Source organism: Rhinolophus sinicus, linkage group LG09 (genome assembly GCF_036562045.2).
Source record: "Rhinolophus sinicus isolate RSC01 linkage group LG09, ASM3656204v1, whole genome shotgun sequence".
NCBI lineage: Eukaryota > Metazoa > Chordata > Mammalia > Chiroptera > Rhinolophidae > Rhinolophus > Rhinolophus sinicus.
The window spans coordinates 67,200,225-67,215,105 of NC_133758.1; the positions used below are offsets into that span (position 1 = coordinate 67,200,225).

The 14,881-nt window shown below is 34.4% G+C and overlaps 1 protein-coding gene and 1 long non-coding RNA gene across 2 annotated transcripts in view; one reads left to right on the forward strand and one right to left on the reverse strand.

Moving 5' to 3' along the window:
* The window catches only part of COG5 (component of oligomeric golgi complex 5), a 310,758-nt gene that overhangs the window by 254,164 nt on the left and 41,713 nt on the right, over window positions 1-14,881 (forward strand). The window contains exons 15-16 of the mRNA XM_019745323.2: window positions 12,798-12,908; window positions 14,459-14,521. Coding sequence (XP_019600882.1) covers window positions 12,798-12,908; window positions 14,459-14,521 — 174 coding nt within the window. The remainder of the gene's footprint in view (window positions 1-12,797; window positions 12,909-14,458; window positions 14,522-14,881) is intronic.
* LOC141573184 (uncharacterized) overlaps window positions 1-14,881 on the reverse strand; it is a 44,387-nt gene that overhangs the window by 7,748 nt on the left and 21,758 nt on the right. The window contains exon 2 of the long non-coding RNA XR_012498853.1: window positions 7,368-7,438. This is a non-coding gene — a long non-coding RNA (uncharacterized LOC141573184). The remainder of the gene's footprint in view (window positions 1-7,367; window positions 7,439-14,881) is intronic.

Sequence of the window (14,881 nt, forward strand, 5' to 3'; positions counted from 1 at the left end):
TTCTATTCATAGATTGGATGACTCAGTATTACATATGTGTCAGTTTTTCCAAAATTGATGTACAGATTCAGTGTAACAGTATATTTTTTAACAATACAAGAAGATTTTCTCTGCTAGATATCAAGACTCATTATAAACCTACAATAATTAATACAGTGAAATATTAGTACAAAGACAGAAACAGAATATTGAAAGAGAAACAGCAGCACACATTTATGGTCACTTGATATGTGACAAAGATGGCACTAGAAAGCAGTGGGTAAGGGATGGTCTTTTTAGTGAGTGATAATGAGCTTGTCTGATAGTCTTGTGGAAAAAAATGAAAGTTGACCGTCATCAGAGACAAAAATCAATTCCAGGTGTGAAAAGAAAACCATAGTAGAAATGCCTATGTATATATCACCGAGCGAGATATACATAGCAGCATTATGTGTAACAGCTCCAAAATATTATAGAAACAACCCAGATGCACATCAACAGTAGAACAGATACATAAATTCTGAGATATCCATCAGTGGAATACTATACAGCACTGAAAATGAATAAACTGCAACTTACATACATTCCTATATGGATGAATCTGAGGAACATAATGTTGATCAAAACATATGTACATGCATGTACATTTGTGTGTATATATATATATAATAATAATGTTATAAATGAAATAATGTATATCCTGAATGATTTCATTTATATAAAGAAGTCATATTGTAGGAGGAAGAAGGAGATAGTGATTGAGCTGGGACCACAGGGAAGGTTTTTGGATTGCTAGTATTGTTTAATTTAAATTTTTTGTCCTTTTGTGGTTATAAGAGTTTTTAATTTATAATAATTCATTTATCTGTGCATTAATTTTTATATACATTCCTATCTGGATTTTGTATTTTTTTTTAATTTATTGGGGTGACAATTGTTAGTAAAATTACATAGATTTCAGGTGTACAATTCTGTATTACATCATCTATAAATCCCATTGTGTGTCACCATCCAGAGTCAGTTCTCCTTCCATCACCATATATTTGATCCCCCTTACCCTCATCTCCCACCCTCCACCCTCCTTACCCTCTGAGGATTTTGTATTTCAATTAAAAATACTTGGACTATACAAAGATGTATATAGGTGGCACATAGGTGTATCTAGCTTTGTAGGAGAAAAATCATTCAGTCTAGGACTTGAAAGGATATGAATACTTTTATAAATTTTGGAAGGTATTTAGTGAATCTCTAATATTTAATAAACTAATTTTAGAAAAATGAAAAAGGACACAGATTAATTAGGAAAAGTGGAAATGCCTTTTTTCTTCCTTATTTCACCAGCCACCCACATCTCCCTAGTTTAAACATCTAAGAACTCCCAAAATAAACTAACCAGAACTAAATATAATTTGCTATACATTTTGGAAATTTGGAGCAAAAGAGATCTCTCCCTCTGCTCTGTCTCTCTCTCTGTCTCTCTCTCTCTCTCTGTCTCTCTCATCTTTTCTTGGGTGTAGATTTCTTCCTTTCACTTTCGTAAATTCAAAATATATGTGATCACTCTCTTTGCTAAGAACTCTACTTATTTGGAAAATTTAATTTCTAAATAATCAGTCTAATAGTCTAAAGATTGACAGTAATAACAAGGAATATTGAGCTCCGGGGAGTTCAGATCCCCTTCTTTTCTTTCTCAAGCATCCACAGAAAATACTTCAAGAAAATACTGGTAGTTTGGGAGCGTGGTTACAAATTGGTAAAGGTAATACTTTGTAACTACAAAGTTTTATAAACATTTTTATGTGCTGATTTGGAAAAGGCTCTTAATATATATTATTAGGCTAGAAAAAGAAGGTGGAACTAGTACATGTAGTAGTCCCACCTATAAGTGAAATAGATATATAAATAAATGCTGTTTTGTGCTTTTTCTTTTTTCTTCCTTTTTTTTCTGGGAGGTCACACCTAGACTCTGTTAGTGTCTGACAGGAGAATGGGACTGGGATGTGGAGAGAGAACTTTTGTTTTTCAATTTATGCCTTTCAGTTAGCTCTATTTCAAATTTTATCATATGCAAGTTCTTAACAGAAGAAATAATTTAACCCCCAAGGAGGCTGATCACACTGATTGGGGCTAAGGAGGCAGGTACAAGTGGCTTAAGTCTGGTAGCTGTTGGAGCAATCTGTGTTCTGGACATTGATCATACAGTCACAAAGTGGCACCTTCAACCCACAGCTTTTAGTTTTCAGGACTGTGTGTCTTCAGCTACATGCCCGAATTCCTGAACACTGAAAGGCTAGAGACTAACTCAGTGCTTTTGCTTTCCTAGAATTCCTGTGACCCAATCTAATATACTAGAGACTGTGACCTTAATTCTAGATAATTCCAGCTCTTCCAATGTATATATATAGGAAGGGCTTTGGCCTTCACTCGGAGTGAGAGGGAAGCCATTTGTTGGTGTAACAAAGAAGGAGGAAATCTAACTCAAAAGGAAAGCTTGAATAGCAAGAAGTAATAGTAAGCACAAATAATTGATAAAAATGTAGGTAAATCTAAGCCTTAATTGAATAAAATAAGAAATAATAGTGACTAATTGGTGACATGTAAACAAGATAGAACTGAAATACAGCTGCACATTAAAGTTTAAAGTGAGGAAGAGATAAGGAATTTTAAAGCATTCTGAAATACTTGTATGGTTCAGGAGGGCTACAAAGCCATATAGATACTTTGACTTAAGTTGAGTATGAATTTTAACAATTAAATTATGACCACTGAGAGCACAGAAATAGAATATATAACTTCTAAATGAATTAATGGGAAAAGGAGTAAAAAGAGAAAAAAAGTACCAGTTCAGTAAAGGTTGATAAGTAAACAATAAAAATAAGCATATATATACACATATACATATATATGTATATAGAAAGTTCATACTAAGATGGATTCCAAATACATCATTGATTACGATAAATGTAAATAGACTAAACTGGCCACTGATATTTCTCAGTTTGGATAGACTAAATTAACTGAATTTAGCTTTCTGTGATTTTACCTAAAACATAAGAACATATTAGGTGGTGCAAAATTAATTGCAGTTTCTGCAATTTTTTTTCCAACCTTTTAAACCACAGTTACTTTTGCACCCACCTAACATAAAAGATGAAAATAAATGAATGGAGAAAAAAAATTTCAGGCACATACTAATTAAACAAAAGCTGATGTAGCTATATTAACCTCAGAAAAAGACTATAAGGCAAAAAGCTTTCTTAGTGTTTAGGGTAGGGGTATCACAAAATGAGAAAAGGAACAAATTCACTACGAAGATACAGGAATTATGATGCACCTTACAGCACAGCCTTACACGAATAAAATGCGTAGAATTTCAGAGAGACATTGACAAACCCACTATCGAAATGGGTGCTTGTTGGGGTTAAAGGTGTTGATCTGGCCCCAGGAGAATGAGGCTCTTTAGAACCACCTGCTGGAGACGCCTCAGACAAAAGATTCATGTATGAGGAGAGCCTCATCAGCTTGGCGTTCAATAATGTAAAATTGTTAGTGTTAGTTATTAAGACGCTAGTTAAATTGAAATTTATCTTTAGACTATGTATAACTTGTTTGCTATGAAAATGAATAATGCATACAAGATTATAGGTTTAATTACATTCGAATTCACATCTCTAAAACTGTGAAAGTACTAGTCTATGTACAAATACGTAAAGTACTATTTCTAGTAGTTTATATATTTGTGGCTAACTTAGGCCTTAATTTTAGTTTTTCTGTATCCCAGAGGGTAATAAAACTTTTCATTTCTTTTGCAAATTCTTTGCTTTGAAATTTAGTCTGTACTACACCCAAGTTACCCTAATTCAAAGAGGATTTATTCTCTGTACTTATGTGTATGTTTGCTATTGATTAATAAATCAGTCATAGCATTCATTATTGAAAAGTGGGAAAGCTCAGTATACCTGACAGTGAATAGTTCTTTCTTTTTCAAAAAATTAAAAGTATACAGACTTGTGAGTCTAAATTTAATTAACAAGACCAGGGTTTAGGAGCTAGTGATTGGCTGTGGGTAGGTGGAAATTCCATCTGTTGTTCAAAAGAATAAGGCCCTTTGAAGAAAATAAAGTAAAAGCTCTAAATGATCCATTCTTAGCAAATCGTGTTTACCTTCCCCACCCCCTGTAGTTGCTGAATCCCTTGTGCCAGGTGGGGGTTTTGATTTAAAGAACAGAAACATGGGGAAGATGCAGAAAGGTTAAGGAGAAAGGATGGTCTGAGCATTCCAGCTTTGAATGGCAAGCTGTATTTTATTCCTTAATGCTGATCTTGCTCATGTCTCATGTAGAAACAAGGTTTAATTTTGTTTCCAGCTTTTTGGTTACATGTTAACTGTTCCAAAGGGAACCCATCTCAAGCTGTCATCTCTCTGAAAACAGATTTGTGTGAAGGTTTAGTTTGATGTCAGGATGTAATGTTACTATTGAATCTGTTATATGATTGAATGGGTACCTGTTCTTAGTTTTGAGATAAATGGATATGTAGTAACACCTCTTTCTTTTTTTATCAAGTAGTCAAACACTTGGAAAATTCAACAATCTGAAATATAAGTAAGAACCAGGAAGGAAATAAAAAACCTCATCTGAACTGCTAGAATATACACTTAGCTCATGGGAAAATCTCCCAGGTTTCATGTGGTTAGTTCTCTAGACTCCCACTTTAAAGCAAGTTAGACCAAGATAACGGGCGGTAGGAGAAGATCAAAAAGAGAAAACTGACACCTTAGGAATATTAAAAGGCTTGGAACATCACCAGAATTTAAATAAAAAGAAAACACAAAATTTCAAAAGATACAGTAACCTAAGGCTGTTTAATGAGTGAAGGGGCAGGCAGCATATATACCCTACTGAGCTCTGACAGAGTCACTTTTAAAACAAAAATGTGTAGTAACACAAAAACACTGGTCATTGTAATGCTTCTGGACGTATACAATGCTTAATTTAACTAGAATTTGCCTTCTTAAAGTACATGTTCTATATACCGTATTTATGAAACCAGAAGTGTGTCATGCACTATAGAAAGATTTTCTTGAAAATATTTTCTGATAGTTTTAGCACCAAAGACAATTAGTTTCATTTGTCAGGAAGGTTTAGTTAGGTTGAAATGCCAGGGAATTGAAGGATTTGTCTTTTATTGTGCATTTGCAGAAACGTGCTCTGCTCTGGATTCCAAATACAATGCAATTTCTAATGTATTACGAACTATATTATTAGGACTTTCATAATTTGTGAGTGTATATGTGTGTATGTGCCTTTACGTTTTTATAGGACAATTGGTGTATTATAATAAGCTAAATGATATTTAATCATAATTCTTTTTTCCTTTACTTGAACCATGTAATCTATGATGAAAGCATTTGATAAGTAAATATACAAGGTGTGATCAAAAAATACGGTGAATGTTTAAAAAATTTATTACAGCAAAAGACACATTGCGATCAATCCCCCTTAAACAACTCCCCCTCACTTCAAATACACTTATCCCATCATTCTTGCCACTTTCTGAAGCAGTTCTGGAAGTCCTCTTCTGTGAGTGTCTTTACTTCATCCTTCATCATGACAATGCTCTGTGTCACACACATCGCTTCTGGTGCGGCAATTTCTATCAAATAAAAACATTACAGTGTGTTCTCATCCACCTTATTCACCAGATCTGGCACCGTGCCACTTCTGGCTCTTCCCTAAAGTCAAAATGAGCATGAAAGGAAAACGATTTGATCTATTCAGGACACTAAAGCAGCCACGACAGTGCAACTAAAGACACTCACAAAAGAGGACTTCCAGAACTGCTTCAGAAAGTGGCAAGAACGATGGGATAAGTGTGTTTGAAGCGAGGGGGAGTATTTTGAAGGGATTAATGGCAATGTGTCTTTTACTGTAATACTTTTTTTAGTTTTAAACATTAATCGCATTTTTAGATCACACCTCATAAATAAAAATCAATTATTTTTATGTGTCACAGATTAGTAAATCAAAAGAGGTTATCTTTCCCAAAACCTTCTTTTGGGCAAGTAAACAGTAACCAAAGTTTATTTTCTCATGTTACCTTAAATCTTTTAGGAATGGAGATTGTACATCTTTCATTTTTATGGTGGGTGACATTTCTAAGTGTAATCTACAAGTGAGCCTTGTATATACTTTGTGGAATCTGCAGTGCCCTTTGCTAGTATTTTAGTAACTTTCTTCATGTAATGCTTCATACTATTTTAACATTTTTGTATTCCAGTCTTTTTGTGAGAGCAAAGTGCTTCATAGATTAATCTGCTGTTTTTAAAAATCAATTAATACTGTAACATAAGGAGCTCGCCCATTGTTTATTGGTTCCATCCTGTGAATTGCCTAATTTACCTAACTATTCTCTTATTCTTAGACATGTAGGTTTTTCCAGCTTCTCTGTTTTATAAACAGCATTATCTTTGTGTGTATAGCTTTATTATTTTCTTAGGATACATTTCTAATAGTGGAATATATGAGGACACAGCAGTTTTAAAACTCTTGGACTATGTTGCTCATTAGCATCTTCTGACCTAGAAAACATTTAGATGACCCATAGATACACTTAGAATTATTGGACCGTGTGTCCAGAGAAACTGATACGACGTAGATCAGAAATTGCAAATAGATTCTATTCCATGTCAAGTCTGCCTGAAGCACTGTGCTATGAGACCATCACAGGGCCACCGCTGATTACTGATGTCTTCTGTATGTGTGAAGGGGGAGTGACAGTCTGAGATCCAAATATTTGCCTTTTCTACTTCTCATTGAAATAATAACAACAATAACACTTAGACTTTTCGTGTGTGTGGTTTTTTTCCCTGTGAATCCAAAAATTAGATAGACAGCATGTATTGATATAACTATAACTAAAGGGTCATCAAAATTTATTTCAAAGTTTTTGTTAGAAATATCTGATTTAATTATAAAAATGTTTTGACTTGGTTTTAGAGAAGCATTGTAGATTAGTATACATTTACACTGTTCTGCTCTAAACCTATGAAATTCTAATACATGCTTTTTTCTCACTTGTTTTATGTATGCTTGCGAAGAAATATTTAGAAGAATTATGAACAAATCCACATAAACAGAAGTTATTCTGTAGACTTGACATTTCCTTGGCAGTAATAGAAATTATAGATTAATAGAACACTAGTAGTATTTCCATAATATCTGGAAAGTAACTTAACCTTCTGTAATTCAGAATCAATCCATAATGTATTTTCTTGTTCTTTTTAGACGTTCTTGTTCTTTTAGACTGTGTCCCCAACTTTATAATTTCCCAGAAGTGGTTTTAAGTAGATATTCTGAATAGAAATTTAAAGCTGTCATCCCACTCACCTGTCGACTTGCCAGTTTCCTTTTACTTCTAGCCCTTAGCTGTGATGTTAGGGAGATCTTGGTCATTTCCTCTGCAAATTAATGATATAAAAACAATCCTCATGTTAATTATATGGTTTATCATTGCTTCAAGGATTCAGTCTCAGCTGTTTCTCATGCATTGAATTCACATGGTGTTCCCAGTGAGCAGATGTACAGAATTAGATTTTCTGAAAAATATTTTCTTTAGATAGTTAAACTTAAAAGGAATAACATGTCTTGTCATTCAATCTTGGGAACCATTTTAATTATTATTGAGGGTTTGTTAACCTTTTATTTCCCTCTCCTACTGTGTGTGTGTGTGTGTGTGTGTGTGTGTGTGTGTGTGTGTGTGTCTGGTTTTTAAAATTTGAATGCAACTACGCAACTCTTTTGTTTCCGACATCTTTCCAGACTATTAAATAGTGTAACAGTATTCTCCAGTATATACATTTCTCGTAGTTTAGAATTGATGTTGAATCTCTTACTGTTCCCACCTTTCTAGTCCTATAGTTCCTAATGCTGTACAGCCAAAACTGTATTTGCACCTGCATACAATTTTATTCATCTCAAATAAAGTAGACTTTCAAGATGTAACTTTGAGGCACCATTCCTCTGAGTGACTGCCCTTCAGTCATTCAGCAGATGCCTAATGAATATTTTCTACTTTAAGCCTTGCCGAATAAGTATGTGAATGAGGGAAAACTCAATTTGAAGGAGTTCAGATGAAGGAAATAGCTTGAAACAGAGTTAAAATGGCTCAAGGCAGGTGGAAGATTCTGAAATAGTCAGAGAGCGCCTACTCGGTGTAAGATGCTTTGTTACCACACCCAAAGGAGTCAGAATTCACTCTGTAACTCCAGGCAGCTTGACTGGCTTTGCTTCTGATTCCTCAGTCCTTAGATTTCCTCTAATCTGCACCTTTGGTCCCTAGCCAGTGCTGAAATAGGCTGAAACTTGGAGGAGTGGGTCGTAGGGATAAGGACCAAGCAAAGAATAAGTGAGAATAAAATGAGAACAAGGCACAGAATTGTCTAGAGATGAGCTTGGTAATACCTAACATTGTTGAGGTATTTTACAGTTTGCAAAACATACTTTTGTATCAACCGTGTTACTAGTTCCATGACAGAGATGAAATTGAAGCCACAGGTTACTCAGCCAGCAAATGGTAGGGCCAAGTCTGTTTAGAATCCTAAATCTAGTGTTTACTTTATTGCAGACATCCTGGGAACAACAGGAGGGTAGGTAAAATGAACCGATAAGTTCATATGGTGCAATACCACACAGCAGTAAAAAGGGACAAACATGGGTGAGAACCAAAAACCTTATGCTTAGTATAAGAAGCTTTACAGGCAGGTTCACAAAATAACTTTATATAAAGGTACAGAATAGGCAGAACTAATCAGTGGGGTGAAGTCATTGGTAACAAATATACTGATGTCTCAAGTAATTTTGAGGTGCATCAAAAACATAAAATGGGTAGAGGGGTGGACAGCATATGCAAGTATTGTAAAATTTATAGGTGGTCAGTGTATGAGAGTTCATAGTATAAGTCTTTCAAGTGTTTGTAATAAAATGTTAGGAAAATCAAATTATGCATTACTTTCAGTGTTTTGGAAAACAATATATATGAGCCAAAGTAAAAATCTTTTCCCCAAGAAGAATGCAGTGGCAGCAGTGGCCGGTAAAAGAGTAAATTGTCTTTGGAACTTGTTACACATACTTTCCATGTTGTCTATGAATGTAGCCGCACTTAACGCCAAGGCTAATCCCATCAGAACCGTGGGGGCTGCCTGCGCAGTGGTAAAGGATCCTCTGGAGTGATGCGGTAAGCTGCACCAGCCACACCGGTTACCTAATCTCATTCAGCTGGGCACTTAATGTCTACAGTTCATTATACCTGAAATTTACCTTAAAAGGACAATAACTATAAATATTAAATTCTAGTTAATTATATGCATGCTTAAGTGTTTAGGAGTGATGGAGACTGATGTCTGCAATTATTTTGAAACGAATCAAAACTATGAAATGAGTGAAAAGATGGATAGATACATGATATAAAGCAAATTGTAAAATATTAGTTGTGAAATACAGGTTATCAGCAAATGAGGGTTCACTGTACAGTTCTTGAGCTTGTGACTAAGAATCCCGGGTATTGGAAGGATCGTCTGTAGAAATGCTGAGTTAATCAAGAGCTACTTCAGGAGTGCGTAGCAGTGAGTACCTAACGCCCAGATCGTGGTCTCGAATACCACTTCCCACTAAGAGGAACCAGAACTCCCAGGAGACATGGCAGGTTCCAGATGAAAACATTCTATCAATGTAAATTTATGAAGAGCATATCCCTATTTTTAGGAAATACACATTGAAATATTTGGGGGTAAAGGGCCATAATGTATATATGATTCAGAAAAAAATTATGTAGATGTGTATGAGAGGGGGTGAGGAGGGAAGGAGACGGAATACAAATAAGGCAAGTGATAAAAATGTTGCTAGATAAATCTGGGTAAAGTATATATGAGTGTTCCTTGCACTGTTTTTATTTTTGTACTATTTTGTAAATTTAAAATTATTTCTCCTAAAAAAATTATGTCAGGAGTGGTGTTGGAGAGAGACACGGGGGGATCCCCTCAGCTAAGATTATATTCTGTACTGTAAAACCAGCATACGCAGATTCAGTTTACATTCATCTAGTGTCATATTTTTCACTTTGATACTTAAATTTTAGTCCTTGTCTTTGGCATAGTGATGTTTAATTTTCAGTTCTTTCGTATTATCAATGTTTTGCTCCTATAAGGTTTTCTTCATATAATTTTGTACGTCTATTTAATTTAGCCATCTTATCTCAACCTTTGTTTTCACAAGGCTCTCAGGGCATCTGTTTGTAAGTAGTCTTAAAGTCTGGGGATTCTTCTTTCTATACTTTTTTTTAAAAAGACCTTTATTAAAATACAATTTGCCCATTTAAAATGTGCGGTTCAATTGGTTGTAGTATAATCACCATCGAACTTGTAACATTTTATCTCCCCAACAAGAAACCTCTCTATTAGCAGTCACTCCCCATTTACCCGCTCCCCCAACTGCCCCTTAATCACTAAACTGCTTTTTGTCTCTGAATTTGCTTAGTCTGGCTTTTCATATAAATGTAATCATTTAATATGTGGCCTTTTGGGACTAGCTTGTTTTACTTAACATGTTTTCAAGGTTCATCCATGTGTAGCAAGTATCAGAACTTCATTCCATTCTTTTATTTTGGCTGAGTAATGTTCCATTGTATGGATATGCTACATATTATTTATCCATTCATTTATTCATTAGTTGGTCGACATGGGGGTTTTTTTATTCCTTCATTTTTTGGCTATTATGCTATGGAATAATACTGCTGTGAACATTTGTGTTCAGGTTTTTGTGTGAACATGTGTTATTTCTCTTGTGTCTATAACTAGGAGTGGAATTGCTGGGTATTTGTCACTCTGCGTTTATCTTTGAGGAATGGCCAGACTGTTTTCCAAAGCAGCTACTCCGTTTTACATTCCCACCAGCAGTGTATGAGCGTTCCGATTTCTTCACATCCTGGCCAACATTTGTTACAATCTGTCTTTTTGGTTACAGCATCCCAAAGATTGTGCAATTGGTCGCCTTTCTATACCTTCAAAATCTAAAACTATGATCAGTCCTCAGTAATAAAATGATCTCCACCCTTTTCTAGCGGTGAGCCTATCTCATCATTAAATACAGAATACATAAAATAAATGGAAATAAGATTAACATAAGAATTCTTTCCCTTTCCCCTTTCTTTGGCAGTTCTTCTAAATCGTTTGGAGAGAATCTCAAAAGAAGTAAGAGAGATCAGATTTTTTTAAATTGTACATCTAGAACTTATAACTTTTACATGCCCGTTATGGACAGCTATGTATTTAGCATCTGAGCCCGAGTCCGCCATAACCATTGATGCTACTGACCATTGCCGCCTTGGTCTCTAAAGTGGCTCATTCAGGTGCCTCGCCCACCATCTGCTTTCTCCTGGGAGCTCAGAGCTTCCATTAGTATTAGAGTTTAACCACACTGTAAGTTACATTGGATTCTGTGGGCTCTTCTGAGAGTCTCACCATTAACTTTTAACATAGTTTCTGTAAGAAAACTATGGCTTTTTTCAGACCACCAATTTACAAATGATCATTTAGAATACAGCTTGATTGCAAGTTGGTGACTAGACTATGTCCATGAGTAAAGGTGAAGTAAATTGGGGTTGTTTAACCTGATGCCAGAAAATGTTATGTTGACTTAATAATCATCATCATGAGTTGTAACTTCAGCAAAGGATTATTCCCTTTATTTTAATTTTTAATGTTCTTAAACTGTATTTTATTACCACAATTAAGAATTGATAAAGTGGGGATTGAGTTTAATTTTGAAAATATATGTGTGTGTGTGTGTGTGTGTGTGTGTGTGTGTGTTGACAAAAGGAAAATAGAAAGAAAAATAGTATTTCTTTCTCTCACATTTTATTTGACTCACTATAACAAAGGGAAGATAGTCTTAGGAACTCTCCTAAAAGGCCAGTTTTTCATATGTACAAAATCTGCATCCACATTCATAGAGTTACTTGCATCATGTATTTATTTATTTATTTTGTCTTCATCAAGTTTAATTTATCTTTAAATAATAATTGTTAATAGAGGACTGGATGAAAATTTGATCAGTATGAGAATGGTTTATATGTGGGGTTCTTTTCCTTAAATGGAACTACACCAGTTTTAGATTATAATACTCAGTAAAACATTCCATGTCCTCCTCCCTAAAACTCATGTGTTTAGAAGTAAATTAAAGGTCAGGAGTAGAAAGTTCTTAATACCACTTCTACTGATCATCCATACACGGTATAATATTCAGAAACCTTTTTTAAAAAAAGTTTTAATCTACAAAAAATAAGAGTAATATCCCCTTTTCACCACTCATTTAATTGGAATATTATGATGGCTGTCAAATGTACATAGAATGTAGGTTTATTTTTATTCTTTCCACTCTCCCGTTCTCCCTTCTCCCCTCCCTCCCTATTCGTCCTTTCCTCCCTCCTTCCCTCCCCCTCCTCTCTCTGTCTCTTTCCTCTTTCTTTGATTTTTTGGATGACAGTTACCAGACAGTATTCCCTAGGAGTACTACGCTGATGTACTGGGCCTTTGAGTCCCACTGGCCTCAGGTCCCTCCCTAATGATGTATGGGTGTAGGACGTGCCTCCTGTGCAAGACTAATTACAATGAGGCCTCCGTATCCATGTGTCATCTTTACAGAGGACCCTGCTGTGCCCAAAGTCTAACACTGGGGCTGAATAGTTCCAGTTAACATTCTCTTGGTCAGGGGCATCCATTTCCCCCCGGTGAAATAATGAATTTTTGTGCTGAATTCTTACAGCTCTCCACACAGGGAGATGCAAGTCAGGTGATTGGGCCTCTGACTGACGGGCAGAGAAGAAACGTGGCAGTGGTGAACTCACTGTTTAAGTTGCACCAGTCGGTGACAAAGGTAACCTTTATGTTTATTACCATTCAGTTCTGTGGACTTAATTTCAAGTTCTTGTTTCATCTCACCTCAAATTTAGACAACTTACTAATTATTTAATTTTTGCAAAAGAATGTAATGAAAACATGATGATTGTCAGATAAGCTGAGGAATTAACTCTTTTTTCACAATCTTTGACCCTGGCCTTTATTATTTGTGTGACTTGTCTATACATTTGGTTTAAAACACATGAATTGTAGATTCTCAAATTTGGTGGGTATAATCAAATTTATGGAACAATTGATTTAAAGGTAAATCATCTGTGTTTCATACCTATTAAAAAGCATAATTTGATATCATGTGGGTGGTAGTAAATTTTAGCAAAGCTAATGACAGAGTAAGAACTCTTAAGCCTTCCAACATCTCAAAAAGGTTCTATTTTTGGACAAAAAAGGGAGGAGCTGCATAAAAGCAATGAATTTTTATGATGTAATCACTGATGAATACTTGCAAGTAGAGAATATGTATTCTTTTTGCCTTTTTAAAAATTGACTGAACTTTAACTTGTTTGCCTTCATATATTATGTATAAGATGAACTGTATTCATAATTACTGGGCAAACACTTTCACCCCATCTTTGATTTTTGAGTAGCTTGTGTTTATTCTCTATAAATCATTTTCAAAATATTTAGTAAATAGGAAGATAAATGTTTAGAAGTTTGAAGGAAGCTAAAGGTTAGGTGACGTTCTTAAAAATTTGACCTCTATCTAATATGAGCTTTAATATGATAGATTGTAATTTAGAATAATTATGTGACTATTATTCAGTAACTTAAAAGTTTTAACAAGTCCTTTTGATCAATGAGGGGTTTCCAAAAATGTACATTTCACACACTAAACAAAAAATATTTTGAAGTGTTAACAGGTAAATCTCACAAAAGTAAATAACAAACAAAGTAAAAAGAATAAATGTATATTTTCCATTTCCTTTAATAATTACTCTAAAGCCCCACAAGTAATGAAAGGTTGTGTTTATTTAGCCTGATTTAAATGTCTTTATTGATAATTTCAGAATTTTCATAATGTTTATATTGATTTGTAAAAAGGGAAATGTTTGACATTTGTATTTTAAAGACTTGTTGAAAATTATAGTCAACCTAGAAAAGTGGATTTTTTAAAAGAAGTACATAAACATAACTTTAGATCGACCTTTTCAAGTTAAAACTTTATCATTAAAACTTATGTAAAGTGAATAAAGGAAAGCTAGCTCTTAGAATCTTAATGTTTTGATTATTCAGAGTATCTATTTGCTTTATATAGGCAAGTATTTTTCAACCTATCTTAACTAATAATTACCAATGAGTTTTTAAAACATTTATGAGACATTACTCGAAAGTAATGATACTGTTTTATATGTGGTTTGTGGAAACAGCTCTATCATGTTATGATCAAAATTAGTATAAAAACAAATGACTTGGAATTATGTAATAAATGCAAGAATCCAGCTTCCTTGTAAAAATAGAAAAAATAAATGATTTAAGCAAAACTGTAATTGGATCAAAACCTTTTTTTAGGTGGTTTCCAGTCAGAGCTCATTCCCACCAGCAGCTGAGCAAACTATAACTTCAGCCCTAAAGGTAAAAGAATTTAATCTTGGACTCTATACATCAAAGTGGGTTTTAGAATTATTTGTTTGAATGAGTGGGAGATACCACATTTTAAAAATAATTCAGAATATTCTACATATACTGAAAGTAGCATTTTGATAATTTTCCTAAAGAGAGAGCATACACGTGTGTTTATATTTTCCAGAATTTGAAAATAGACCCCTTCGGTATTTACATATTGTGTTCTGCTTGTGTTAATTGTATCATAAGCAAGAAAAGCAAGAATCTTACAAGTATTCACTGTATGTTAGGGCAGTGCAGTCAAGTATTGACCTACCATATTTCCCTGAAAATAAGACCTAACCAAAAAATAAGCCCTAGCATGGTTTT